Source organism: Vespa crabro, chromosome 8 (genome assembly GCF_910589235.1).
Source record: "Vespa crabro chromosome 8, iyVesCrab1.2, whole genome shotgun sequence".
In the NCBI taxonomy this organism is placed as follows: domain Eukaryota; kingdom Metazoa; phylum Arthropoda; class Insecta; order Hymenoptera; family Vespidae; genus Vespa; species Vespa crabro.
The window spans coordinates 8,052,588-8,067,587 of NC_060962.1; the positions used below are offsets into that span (position 1 = coordinate 8,052,588).

The following is a 15,000-nucleotide window of genomic DNA, read 5'->3' on the forward strand; positions in this document are numbered from 1 at the left end:
AGACGTTGAGAACGAAATTAACGTGTTCAGTAAAGAGTGTGAATCATCATACATCAAGACAACAAATATATGTTCTGTTAATATTCTTATTAAAATTTTTATTATCATCGAATTATTTACAACTATATATGCATATACACACATACACACACGCATATATATATATATATATATATATATATATATATGTATATAAAATTTATCATTGACTCTAAGATGAATTATCTAAGAAGATTATCATTATTTCAGTGAGATATTGATATTGAATGGATTTTATAATGCAAAAGAGAAATTCGATCTAAAATTTTTGATTTGAATAATTGACGTTTTACTTTTTTATCACGCACGAATTATCATTGAATTTTACGATAATGATACCAAAGTTATAGACATCTAAGTATTAACCGTAGCAATAAATAAACTGATATATTGAGGCTTATAAGTAGTAAAAGGAAAAAAAAAAAGAAAATAAAATATTATAGGGAAGTTGGATTATTATATGCATGGTCTGATGATATGTAAGATTAGATTTCTTCGAAATTAATGTATAAAATGGTACGTGCTCATTACTCTTCTAATTATAATTATATTCGATCGATTTTGCGAAGAATGCAAAAAAAAAAAAAATATAATAATTTTCTACATAGGAAAAGAAAAAAAAAAAAAAGAAAAGAAAAAAGAAAAATCTTTCTCTTCTTCCCTTTTTTATCTCACTCGTGTGAGTTGTTAAAAAAAAAGTACAAAAATATGAAAAAGAAAAAATAAATGAAGAAGTATTTGCAAGAGAGAGTGGAAGCTTCTTTGTATTTTTTAAGTTGCAATTAAAAAAAAGAAAAAACAAAAAAAAAAAAGAAAAAAGAAAAGAAAAAGAAATAAAAATAAAAAAAAAAGAAATAAAAGAATGAGAAAAAAAGAATAAAAGAATGAAATAAAAAGAAAAAAAAAAAAACAAAAAAAAAGAAAAAACAAAGCGTTCGAGTTCTAAGAAGGTAAGCAGGAAATGTGTGAAAAGAAAAAGGGGTTTGGCATTGTTGTGTACAAGGGACACGATTCATCGACACCCTCCTACTTATTCGTAGAGAAGTAGTAGTGAAGGATGATGGGGCGGGAGGGGGTGGAGGGGGAGGGGTAGGGAAGAGATTGACTTTTCTCTCGAAGAGGACGTACTTATCCTCGATGTATATAGAGGAGGTATTTGAGCTGAAAAGTGTCAGAGAACCTTTTTCTAAGTTGAAAGCTTTTCTCTTCGTACGAATTTTAGTTTCCTTTTTCTTTTCTACTATTCCCTTTTCCTTTTTCTCCTTTTCTTTTTTTTTCTTTTCTTTTCATTTACCACCAACGTTGAAACATAAGAAGTACAAGAAACATCGAGAATTCGATTTAATACAAAAAAAGGCAAGGGAATTCATTTCTAACTTATATTTTTGACTATTAAGTAAAAATTGATAAAGGAAAAAGAAAAAAAAAAAAAAGAAAACAAAAGAAAAAAGAAAAATACTTTCAACTATTATTTAAAATGGATTAAAAAGAAAAGCAATTCTGAATTATTGATTAAAAATTGATAAAAAAAAAAACAAAAAAAAAAAACAACAAATGTTTTCGACTATTAATTAAAAAAAAAAGAAATATTTCGAATTGTTGATATTAAAAAGGAAATAAAAGTTCGCAAGTATTAATTAATAATTGATTGTATGAGAAATAATATCGCTCGTAATCAAGCAAATCTTTCCGATAGTTCTCAATTAGACTTGCTTGCTGCTTCCTCATCATCTTCTTCTGTATTTTACTTTTTCTCTTTTTTCTTTTTCTTTTTTTTTTGGTTGTACAGAATTCCTCGTGAAATCGAGTAGCAATGAACATTTTCTTTGAGCGGGTAAGGGAAAAAGAGTCGTTCGTCAAAAAAACGAGTTCGAAAGCGAGAAAGAAAGAAAGAAAGAAAGAAAGAGAGTGAGTGGAATGAGTGAGTGAGTGAGTGAGTGAGTGAGTGAATGAGTGAGTGACCGAAAGAGAGTTGGGACGAAGTAGAGAGGCTGAGAAGTTGAAGAAGCTGGAGGACGAGAGGATGGGGGGGGGGAGGGGATTTTACACCGACGATAATACAGAGTTGTATAGGGACTCACCTGAAACAAATTATAACCTTTATCGTACATCCACATCTCATCGGCTGGATGCTCCTTCGGACTTTCTCGTTGGCCGGCATTGAGGACTTGAGGAGGCGGACCTCTGGTCAGCTGTATTGCCAGAGACCTCTGTAGAAGTAGAAGGCATCGCGAGGGACCAGGGCCCCCAGGGCCCGTTCCGTCTCCCAGGATCGAGGCCATTTTTTAAGGCCCGCTGCTAACGACACCGACGATCCGGAGGTGGCATCACTACTACTATTACTGTCGCTGTTATTGCCGTTGCTGGTATTGCTGGTGCTTCTTCTGCTAATGGTACCAAAAAAAAAAAAAAAAGAAATAAGAAGGAAAGATAAATAAATAAATAAATATATGAAAAAGAAAAAGATATAAAATTAGTACATATATATGAGAATGATGAACGGGACGAGGTCAATTAATCATCTTCGAAATTTTCTTCTTACCTTAAAGAGAAATTTTGCGATATACATATACAAATGCTTATGTAGACGCGTATGTGTGTATGTAGGAAGGTAACAATATTACATGTACGTACATATATATATATATACACATGTACATTCGTTCTTGAGATCATTAAAGAAAGAGAAAAGTGTTATGTATGTACTTGTGCTTGATGCGTGTTGTTCTTTCCTTCGGTAGAACATATCACGAGAGAAAAAGTAATTCTCTCTCTCTCTCTCTCTCTCTCTCTCTCTCTCGATCAGGGTTACAACCGGCACCGAAACTAATTTCGATTTCCCGTTAAATTAGCAAATCGACTCTCTCAGCAAACTACGACAGACTACTGACTACCGTTTCCAATTTCGTCTAACGGTTTACGTATGTGTACTTCCATACACACACACACACACACGTACACATATGCACAAAAACACACAGACACAGTTACATAGTATCGATTTATCTATCTCGATCTGTTCTTCATCATACCTTTTCAATTAATCAAAAACTAAATATAACGTTCCTCGATTATATTATCGACAATATTTTACATCTATGTACTATGTCTATAAGTAAATAATGTACGATAAATTATTATGTTTATATTACGATAGAGATAAGATTTTGTGGCAAGGTCGAACGTACGAATAAATGCGAAGGACGTTAAAAGATAGATAGCTAACAATCGATATTTACGTGCATATATGTATTTACGTAGTACGACAGTATAAGAAATTTTCGTATTATAGTATTGAGAAGCGTGACGAGCTAGTTGTATTAATATGCTCCATTAAATTTTCACGTATAATTATTCTTATCTTTAAATTATTCAATCGTGGTAAAGGATAACGAGAGAGGCCGAGCTCATTGTACCGTTACTAACGTTCGCGTAAGTTTCACGCATACTAAATACGTATATAGTAGTATCTTCCGAAGATAAAATTAATTATCTATGTATTTCATTTTATATAACTATATATGTACGTATGTATGTATGTATGTATGTATGTATATACATAAGTACACGGATATAGTGTATAAATACGATAAGATTTTTATTACCAACTTAATTGTAATTATACGAGCAATCATATTACAACACGATTATAATTATACGCACGAAAATTATACGCACAATGTTTTTTTTTTTTTTTTTCAAATTAATATATATATATATATGTATATATGCATATATATATATATATAGATATATATTAACGATAAAAAGAAGAAAATTGCCATTGTAAAATTTTTTTATCACGATTTAATTATATACAATAATATTATTTAATTATAAATTAACACGATAATAATTATATAGCAAATTTAAAAAATTATATATATATATATATATATATATATATATATATTTATTTTGGGTGATAAAATTTCACCAGTTCGAATTTATTTGACAAGAGAAAGGACAAATAATTCGATTGAATTGAGAGGTTAGAAAAGAGCATCCACCTTTCTTATCTTCTGTAGAGATGAAAGGAGAAAGATATATATACACATACACACATAAACGTACACATAGAGGAAGAAGGGAGAAATGCGAGACAACGTCACGTTGTCAGTCTTTATTGTATCATCGCTCGTCTACCATCTAATTGATTTACGTCTCCTCTGTCTATATCTTTCTACCTCTATCTTTCTCTCTCTCTCTCTCTCTCCCCCTCTCACTGTCTCTTTCTTTCTCTTTCTCTTCATCTTGTCAAGAGAGAAAGAGAAAGAGAGAGAGAGAGAGATATATATATATAGAGAAGTTTCAGAATTAGGGAAGAGAAGCCACCGGTGAAATTAGGAGCTAACAAACTTTGTTGGAGACGTGTCCACGTGCTAAAGGGGGAATCGAAAATGAAAGGATCAATGAGAGAAAGGCGTACTATCTACGTGATTATCCCGTGATATAACGAGTAGAGTAGGAATAAGAAGAAAGAGAGAATGAGAGAGAGAGAGAGAGAGAGAGAGAGAGAGAGAGAGAGAGAGAGAGAGAGAGAGAGAGAATAAAATAAAGTAAAGGAAAGGAAGGGAGAAAGGATGAAACGAACTATTGGATACGTGCCAAAGGTACGAGATTGCCTTTTCTGTTCTATTTATTTCTTATTTATTAGAGACGCCTATCGGGATAGGAAACTATTTCCTTGAATTTCTATCTCCTTCTATCGAACTCTATTTCTATTTTTTTTTTTTTTTTTTTTTTTCTTTCCTTTTCCCGCCCATTTTCCTTTTTTTCTTTTACCGTTACAAGTTGTACGTAACACCCACGAGGATTACGAACTAAACTAGTTACTAACTCGACTATATTTTTCCTATAGATCGAAAACATAAACGAGATATCAGGGAGATCTTAGATTTTTCTTTGGGATTTGTTGGTAGAACTGCGGGGTTCTCGAATTGCGGATTAATTATGCAGTCAGTACGGGTTCACGCATACGCAGAAAGGCCTACTGCATTGCCGTAGGAATGGTAGGTATACTAAGCTCGTTGAAGGTTCAAGGTCGATAGAGTTGTTTGTTTGTGTGTGTGTGTGTATATACTCGTAGAGAGATCGCTACCACCCACCCGCATAATACATGTGTTCCCTTTTCTTTTTTTCTTTTTTTTATGGCGCAGACTATGATCTGTGAATTAGTATATACGTAATAATTATGTATATATGTATGTATGTATGTATGTATGTATGCACCTGCATACCGTATACCCGCATTGTACGGAATGTAGCCTAAGGACGATCGACGTTTTTGATATATCACGAAACTATGTATCTATTCATGTTTTTTTTTCTCTCTCTCTCTCTCTCTCTCTTTCTTTCTTTTAATACGAATGGGAAGTACCAGGTGTATGTATATTCGATTACGTATAGCGAATAATCCGATTTATTTTTTGCCGAATGACGTAATTTTTACGTAATTGCATTCACACACATAACTCCGTACGAATGTTGAAAATTTTTTTTCTTTTTTTTTTTTTTCTTCCCCTTCCCCCCTCTCTCTCTCTCTCTCTCTCTCTCTCTCTTTTCTTACTCCAATTTCATGATAGAGAATATAAATGGTAATTTATTCGTTTTAATTAAATAGAACGTTGGTAATAATAATTTGTCGTCGTTATTTACGCGATAATAAAATATCTTCCAGACACACACACACACACACATATGTGTGTATATTTTTCTTTTTCTTTCTTCGATTTTTATTATTAAAAATCAATTAATTCAAAGTTAATAAGAAGGACGTAAAGAGATCGTTCGAGAGATCGAGACCGAAAACGAATTGAGAAAGAATTCTTTCACGGGTTCAACTCGATAGGGATTGGATTTCACCTTGTACTAGTTAGAGGAACGGAAGGTGTCCGGCCGTGGTGGTTCACGGGAAAAGGACTTCCTGTCGCGTGACTCATCGCCATCGTGCCGTCATTACTCTGACGGATCCTATTATCGTTCCTGTCAGGCAACCCAGGCAACCCAGGCAACTCAGGCCGGCCATTCTCGCCACTGTGTGTTCGACCTCGACAGCTTTGAACCTGACCTGTTGTGTGTATATATGTATGTATGTATATATGTATATATGTATATACGTATGTATGTATGTATGTATGTATGGGTCAGCTTGGCTCTTTGGCTCGCTGATCGAATTTATTTTCCTTTTAGTCTCTCTCTCTCTTTCTCTCTTTCTCTCTCTCTCTCTCTCTCTCGCTCTCTCTTTTTCTCGTTTGATCCAACTCAAATTTGTCTTTTCTTTTTTTCTTTCCATTCCGCGCGATTTTGTTCAGGAACGTGGAATAATCTACATGAAATATTTCGAGAACGAGATTTTTCTCCCCCCCTACCCTACCCCCACCCCTACCTCCCGCGCCACCCCTCTCCGCCCTTTCTTTTTTACTTCTTCCTTTTGTTTTCTTTTCTTGAATTTCCTTTTTTTCTTCTCTCTCTCTCTCTCTCTCTCTCTCTCTCTTTTTTTCTTTTTTTTTCTTTTTTTCTCTCCACTCTTTCACGTCCCTCGAATTTAATTTCGTACGGTCGAAAACGACGATAATGAAATAGGAATATAATGAAGATGAATAAAGGAAAACGGAAGGATAAGAAATGGAACGATTGAGTTGAGCGAGCGAGCGAAGTGAAATGAAGGGAAATTGAAAAAAGGGAAAAAAAAGGAAAAAAAAAAGAAAAGGAAAAGAAAAGAAAAAGAAAAAGAAAAGAAACGTCGAAAGAAGAAAAAATAATAAAAATAGAAAGGTGAAAAAAAGGGGGATAAAAAAGGGAATAAATAGTAGTAGTAGTAGTAGTAGTAGTAGTAGAAGAAGAAGTCAAAAAAAAAAAAGTTATCGAGCAACGTTCATATCTCGCAATGTTTACTCCCTTAGAGTATTTACGAAACGTTTATATGTATATATGCATGCACGTATATGTATATATATATATATATATATGTATGTATGTGTGTATGTGTGTGTGTGTGTGTGTATATACGTCACTATGCACTCTCTTCTTTCTCTCCTTTGAAGTCACACCGACCGTTAGAAGAAAGAACATCTCTCGTGGAAAGCACTCATCCTCTTGGTAACTCGCGTTGGTGTAAACCGAATAACGGGTACGATCGATGGAAAGAAGAATCTCCTTTGGTGTCTAATGGGAGATCAAATAAAGTCAAAAATCCTTTTCTTTTTCTTCTTTTTTTTTTTTTTTTATTATATTTTTTTAATTTTTTCTTTTTTTTTTTCTTTTTTTTTCCCCATCTATCGTCACGCCCAACAAAGAATAAAGAAAAAAAAAAAATGATCTATAATAAGAACTATTTATAAAAAAGAACGATCTATAAAAAATGATCTATAAAGTTTGAGAAAGTTAAAGACGAGTCTTACGTGAATGAAATTACATTGAATCTTATAATTTTATGTAGATATTATAATACATATGTCCAATTAATAGAGTTAATGTAAATGAATCAATATTATTATTATTTTTTTTATTCTTTTTTTTTGCTCTCTCTCTCTCTCTCTCTCTCTCTCTCTCTCTCTCTTTCTCTCTATTATATATCGAGATATTATGTTAATCATTATTAATATTAGTTTATTTCTTTATTTCTTTTTCTCTTCCGATTTATTGAGATATTATTATTATTATTATTATTATTATTATTATTATTATTATTATTATTAATTATTTATTTATTTATTTATTTATTACTATTATTATATTATTGGTATTATTTTTAAATTGAATTATATCTAATTTTAAATAAAGGATAACGCGCGAATTATAATAAATAATATATTTATTATAATTCGATCGATAGTCATGCGAACGAAAGTATTATTTCATTGAGGGCATTTGAGATGTACGAGATGAAGTATACCTACATATGATTTACGTACACATATATTTATATATATATATATATATATATATATATATATATATATATATATATATATATATATATTTGTAATGAATAGACTGGCACATTATTTTCCGCGCAGCATGGATAACCTTATGAATACGTAGAGCGAGCACCGCAAGGCGCATATAAGCCTTCTTGAACGTTGTATATCTGTTCTGGACCACCCAGGACCGAATGCGTTACATCTTCGCCGGCAGCTGGCCATTCGTCCATTACGTACGTGTATGCTCATAAAGATTGTACGAGTAAGAAAGAAAGAAAGAAAGAAAGAGAGAAAGAAAGGAAGGAAGAAATAAAGAAGGAAAACAAATCGAACGGAAATAGAGAGACACGGTTTACGATAAAAATTATTTTGCACATTTTATTTATTTATTTATTTATTTATTTAATTTTATTTTATTTTTTCTTCATTCAATTTTTTTCTCTTTATTTCTCTCTCTCTCTCTCTCTCTCTCTCTCTCTCTCTCTCTCTCTCTTGCTTTTTCTTTCTTATTAAATTACGTATTTATGTACGTATATTACATACACATAAAGAGACGTATACACGTAAATATGTATGTACTTCACAAACACAGAAATAAATTCTTTCGAGGCGCGTTCCCCTCGATAAATCGCGATACACGTTCGCAACCACGTTCCATTCGAGCGAGAATAAGTGTGCGAAAGTTCTCTACGCAGGTGTTCTTCTCTTAGGTATGGTTATATATATATATCGTCCTCGCTCATACCAATGCAACCTGAACGAAGTGCAACGTTCATTGATATGGAGAACGTGCCGACTATAGTGCTCACGGACATCCGCTGTTATTAGATCGACGTGTTCGCGAGTAGACAATATATTCTATATATATATATATATATGTATGTATGTATGTATGTATATATATATATGAAGGGATATATATCAGAAGAATTGCAACATCGATTTATTTAGTTAACTTTCGATTTTAAAAGGATGATACGCGAACTTGTAAATAGATCGAAACTTTTCTTTATGATTTTCTTAACAAAACTTTATACGTAAATGTTTACATATCACAAAACAAAATATTTGTCTTTCCTCTAATTTTTTTTCTTTCTTTTTCTTTTTCCTTTTTTTTTCCTTTTCTTTCCTTTTACGGCGCCAATCTTTTGTCGCCGGTCTTGGAAAGGATCAAAACTTTGTTTTCTTACGTGTGGGAGGGTATATTGGGCGGAAGTACGTTTTTACGTTTGCGAGAAAAGTATTGAAGAGTATAATATATATATATAGAAATTTTTAGTCTGTATTTTTCCGATGGCGCCGAATGTTTTGTCAGGAGTCTCGAAAAAGATGAAAACTTGGATTACTTGAATTACTTGCTCGTACTCACGAGTATGTGTTTGTGTGTGTGTGTGTGTGTGTGTGTGTGTGTGTGTGTGTGTGTGTGTGTGTGTACGTACGTGTTTATATTTGCGATAAAAATATTGAGTATATTTTTCATCGTACAAATGTTCGTCTATCTTTTTTTTCTTTTTCCTTTTCTAATGGCACAAATATTTTGTCGTTGATCTTGAAATTATAAAAACTCATATATATATATATATATATATATATTTTTTTTTTTTCGAGGAAATGACCACGTAGGGATTATATAAATTCATGTATGCGTGTATGTGTTCGAAAAAAAAAATATGAGAGAGAGAGAAAGAGAGAGAGAGAGAGAGAGAGAGAGAGAGAGAGAGAGAGAGACTTGGTTCTCAGCCTACTTTTGTTAAAGTCACGTCACGTTTCTCCATTCTTAGGAGACGAAAAATCACGACAAAGGACGTGACACGTGTTCTCCATCCGTGTTATTGTTTTTACGATATCGTTAACGTTAGACTATCGTTATCGGTCCTGATTCTCACGTGACGTATACTTACTATACATATACTTAATAGAAAATAATCGATTAAAAAGTATCGAACGGGATTATCTTCAACTACGTCGGTTTAGTTCTTATCTATCTTAGCAATCGTCACGCGTTCGTATCTAAATACAGAGAAGGGTCATCGAAAGGGTTAACATTGTGTATATATATATATATTCATACTTGTGTACATAATATATATATATATATATATATATATATATATATATATATATATATATATATATATATATATATATATATATATATATATATATATATATACGCCATGGTTCCGTGTATATATCCGTAATAGTGATCAACAACAACGGTAAAATAAATGAGGGACAATGACGGAAGATGAGAGCATTTGGATTTAAAAAATATCAATTGTATGAGTGATCATAAGAGAAAAACAGAGAAAGAGAGATAAAGAAAGAGAGAGAGAGATAGGGGTAATGTCACGCTTCGTTGAGATTAAATTGCAATTTACGTGAATGATAATGTTTTCTTCTTCTTCTTCATCTACTTCTTCTTTTTCTGTTTCTTTTTTTTTTTTGTTTTTTAAATCTATTTATTCGTATGAAAATCAATAAAAGTGAAGTTTCGTTCGTTTGGTTTGGATTTTTTTTTTTTTTTACTCTCATTCGTTCTCTTTTTCTCTCGTCTTCTTAATTTTTAATAAGTATCTTTCTTTTTTATTTTTTAATTTTTAATTTCTTTTTTTTTTTCCTTTTTTCTTTTTTTTTTTTCCATTCTCATTGAACATCATTTCATTCCAACGTCCCAACCGTATAACATACTCTTTGGTGGATTGAATGTTCCTTGATTAATCCTTGATTGGACGAACGGTATCTTGTTTGGTAGGCGTGTCACCGAAGAAAATCTTAGCTCTTGATAAATCAATCCACCATTGTAGTTAGTCTCTTTTCATTCATTCTATTCATTCCTTTCATTCATTCTTTCTTTCTTTCTTCTTTTTTTATTTTTCTTCGTTACGTGCACATATATTAGATAGAGGACAATGATCGACTAAGAATATTTCGTTGGGATGAATTTCTTTGAATCTTTGTTTTTTTTTATCCTTTTATCTTTTTATCTTTCTTCATTCCCCGTCGTAGATAATTATTCTAATGTCTTCTATATACAAAGAAAAAAAGAGAGACAGAGAGAGAGAGAGAAAGAGAAAGAGAGAGGGAGAGAGAGAGAGAGAGAGAGAGAGAGAGAGAGAGAGAGAAAGAGAAAGAGAGAGAGAATGTGTACAGATGATGGGTGCATTTCAGGTTTAGTTTCTTGCTAACAAGCACGCGTAAATCGAGAAATATACAGCGAAAAGATATACTTGGCCTAGCAAAGGATGTCAACCGCACTGGAGTGTGACTACCGGCTGGCTTGTCACATGGCTAATTCAAGTTAGTAGGATAAATTGCAGCGAACATAACGACGGACCAACCGGTGGTCCTTGGTTGCGTCTAGATGTTAGTGCAACCTTCCATAGTGCAACGATCTTTGAGTAATGAAAATCGCATGTTATACACACACACACACACACATATATATATATATATATATATATATATATATATATGTATATATATGAAGAAGGACGTTCGCGGGTTATGAATCAGATTTACGTCATTGCCAACCTATAATGTTATACGAAAGTTATAGATATATAATTATATATAGTGTGTATATATATATATATATATATATATATATATATATGTATATATTTATATTTATATAATCGAATAACTTTCAAATGTTGTCTCGTTTTGTTGTAGGAAAATGAAACAATTAAAATTCATACCACCAATCATATTTCACAATTACGTATAATAAGTGGGAAAAAGTAAGAAGGAAATTCTGAAAGAGAGAAAAAGAAAGAGAGAGAGAGGGAGAGAGAGAGAGCGAGAGGAAAAAAGATCGAGAAATAATGACTCGTGTGATCATTATTATCCGATCGATTCGTGCATCCGAACGTGATCATTCGTTCGTAGTCAACGTGATCTTTGGAAACGGTAGTCGTCGTCGTCGTCGTCGTCGGTTTTCACTCGTCGCGAATCACGTTCTCGTATACGCGTCGAATCAACTGGAAAGTTTGATTTTTCTTTTTTTTTTTCTTCTTTTCCTTCTTTTTTCTTTCTTTCCTTTTATTTTCTTTTTTTTTTTTTCTATTTTTTTTTTTTTCTGATTGCGAATCTCTTTTTTGTCGTGCTACGGTAAGAGAAAAGTTGTAGATACTTTTGACTTTGTTATTGTTAAAAGAGAGCAATCAATTTATTTATATATGTATGTATGTATATATGTATATATGTATATACGTATGTACGTATGTATTATTGCTTGGAAAAGAATGTTTAGAAAAGAAATAGCGATTGTTGATCATTAATATCAAATAGGTTGGTGGTTGGGCGTGTTCTCGTTCGGTATTGTACGTCATTGACTATCGATAGATAGATAGATATTAGATCGATGGTCGAAGCGACGATCGAAATTCATCATTGGATCGATCGTGCCGGTATGAGGATTTGATTTCCTTTTCCTTTCTTTTTTCTTTTTCAAATTGTTTTTATTATATTTCATTTTTCTATTTTTTATCTACTTTTTTCCTTTGTTTTTCATTATACGGCTCGCGTTTCCTCGTTGTTACGTATATACATATGTATGTGTCTGTCTATTTGTCTGTCTGTCTGTCTGTCTGTCTGTCTGTCCGTCTGTGTGTGTGTGTGTGTGTGTGTGTGTGTGTGTGTGTGTGTGTGTGTGTGTGTGTGTGTGTACGTAAGTGAGACAAAATCTTTTCATTCTAAGTAAATAATTTAATTCCAATAATATCGAATATACATAAAATAATCAATAGAGAAATGATAAATGGAGAATATATTTAAATGTCAAATGAAAATTTATAAATATACAATAAGGTAAATTAATCGTAAGATTATTGTTTCCGCTTAAGAAACTCTTCTAATAAAATGTAAGAGAATCGAAAGTCGAATTTTTGTCGCGTTAGTTTCTCTGGACTGGACGAAGAAGAAAGTGACTTGGAGACTTGGTAAGGTGGTAGTGACGTAGGAGGAAAACAGTCTCGAGATATCGGCGTGAATCCACTATCCTCATATTAGAGAAGTATAAAAACGAACAAAAGAGAGTATTCGTTTCTAGCTAACGTAAGTTAGAGATCTTTCTCTCTCTCTCTCTCTATATATATATATATATATATATACATACACAAACACAGATACACACACACACACACACACACATATATATATATATATATATATATATATATATGTAACGGTGGCCTTCGCGATCATTAATATCGCCGCTTCCAGGCTCCAGTAAGTGCTTATGCAGAAGGCTACAGAGCAATTACCGTTAGACCAGAAACACTGTTGCTCCTGCCACTGGCAGTCTCGCCATTGCTATTAGAAAATGATTTATCGTAGATCGGGTTCTCGTGCGTTCGGGATTTATTGGAGCAGCGCGATTCTTCTCGAAATGAATTCTTAAGCCGAATGCCAGGTAATTGCTTTTTCGCCACGAGCCTCGGTGAAAGCCAATCGACTTCTCTCTGTACCTTTACACGCTAATAATCCGTCGAGTTAAACACGACGAGTGAATTTTCTTATCTTTAAACGATTGAAACTTATGGCGAAGAAATTTGTCAAACGTGAATCCTTCAAGATCAAATTCTACATAAGAGAGAAATGAGAAAAAGAAAGAAAGAAAAAAGAAAGAAAGAGAGAGAGAGAGAGAGAGAGAGAGATAAAAAAATTGATTACCACGAGAATAACAGGAGATTATGATAACATCTTTATCATTCGATTTTTATACGAGACGAATTTAAATGCGAATATCGATTGAACCTCTTATTGGATTATATTGAAAGACAAATTGATAACTCAAGACGACAAATTTGTCAAACGAATTTTTGAGATCAAGTCTAAGAGAGAGAGAGAGAGGGGGGAGTGGGAGAGGGAGAGAGAGAGAGAGAGAGAGGAAATTCACATTAAAAAAAAAAAAAAAAACGAAGAAGAAAGAAAGAAATTTATTACGTGATTAATGCGATTTATGATAACATCTTTATACTCGATTGCCAATGAGACGAGTGAATTTCTTATTGGAAAGTAAATTGGAAACTTATGATGGTAAATTTGTCAAACGAATTCTTCAAGGATTAAGTCGAAGAGTGGGAGTAAAAAAAAAAAAAAAAAAAAAAAGAAAAAAGAAACAAAAAAAGAAGAGAAAAAATAAAAAAAAAAAAAAAATGAAAGAAAAAGAAGATGATGAAGATGATGATGAAGAAGAAGTGAACGGACGATAAATAAGACTTGATATAAATCTTTTAATACGATTTAAATAAAATGACTTTAAACATGGGACAAATTGAGTATATCTTATATTGGAAAGCAATATTGGAAACTTTATCGAATTTGTTTGATATCATATCGAATGTTTGCTCGATGTTTCAGTAAAGGATAGAAAATATATTCATAATCCCGGAAGAAATCCCGTAACATCTCGAAAGGGAATCCTCATGGTAAAGGATACGTTTATACGTGTATATATATATATATATATATACGTGTATATATATATATATATATATACGTGTATATATATATATATATATATATATATATATATATATATATATATATATATATATATCGTAAGAGACGCTCGAGGGTGTCCAGGTGTGGTCGATCACAAGGATAATAGTCGTGAGAATTTAAACGAGCGTCGGATCCGTCCGAGAGACGGATTCAACCCTAAGGTGTATTAGAATTTTTCTAGTTGGATTTCTTCTAACGGGTAAGATTTTTTTTTCGTTTTTTTTCTTCTTCTTTTTTTTCTTCTTTTTTTTTTTTTTTATTAACGAAGGATAAATGAATATATTAAACGTCGTTAAACGACGAAACGATTTTATACAAGAGAAATAAAACGAGGAGAAGACGGATTCAACCCTAAGGTGTATTAGAATGTTTGAGGTTTTTCTTGTTTTTCTTCTACTTTTTCTTTTTTTTTTTTTCTAACAGGTAAGATTTTTTTTTTTTTCATCAATGAGAGATAAATTACACGTATATAAGCAACGATTAAAAGACAAAACGAGGGTAAGAGTAAATATCTGTAATAACGGGG

At 32.2% G+C, this 15,000-nt stretch overlaps 1 protein-coding gene across 4 annotated transcripts in view; it reads right to left on the reverse strand.

The window, feature by feature from the left end:
- The window catches only part of LOC124426326 (storkhead-box protein 2), an 85,620-nt gene that overhangs the window by 43,523 nt on the left and 27,097 nt on the right, over positions 1–15,000 (reverse strand). For 2 of the 4 annotated variants that reach the window (XM_046967883.1, XM_046967885.1), the window contains one exon: positions 2,121–2,426. In XM_046967883.1, the coding sequence (XP_046823839.1) occupies positions 2,121–2,321 (201 nt within the window). In that variant the 5' untranslated portion in view covers positions 2,322–2,426. Of the gene's footprint in view, positions 1–2,120; positions 2,427–2,519; positions 2,539–15,000 lie in introns of those variants that run through there. The other 2 variants (XM_046967884.1, XM_046967882.1) reach the window with 2 other exon arrangements.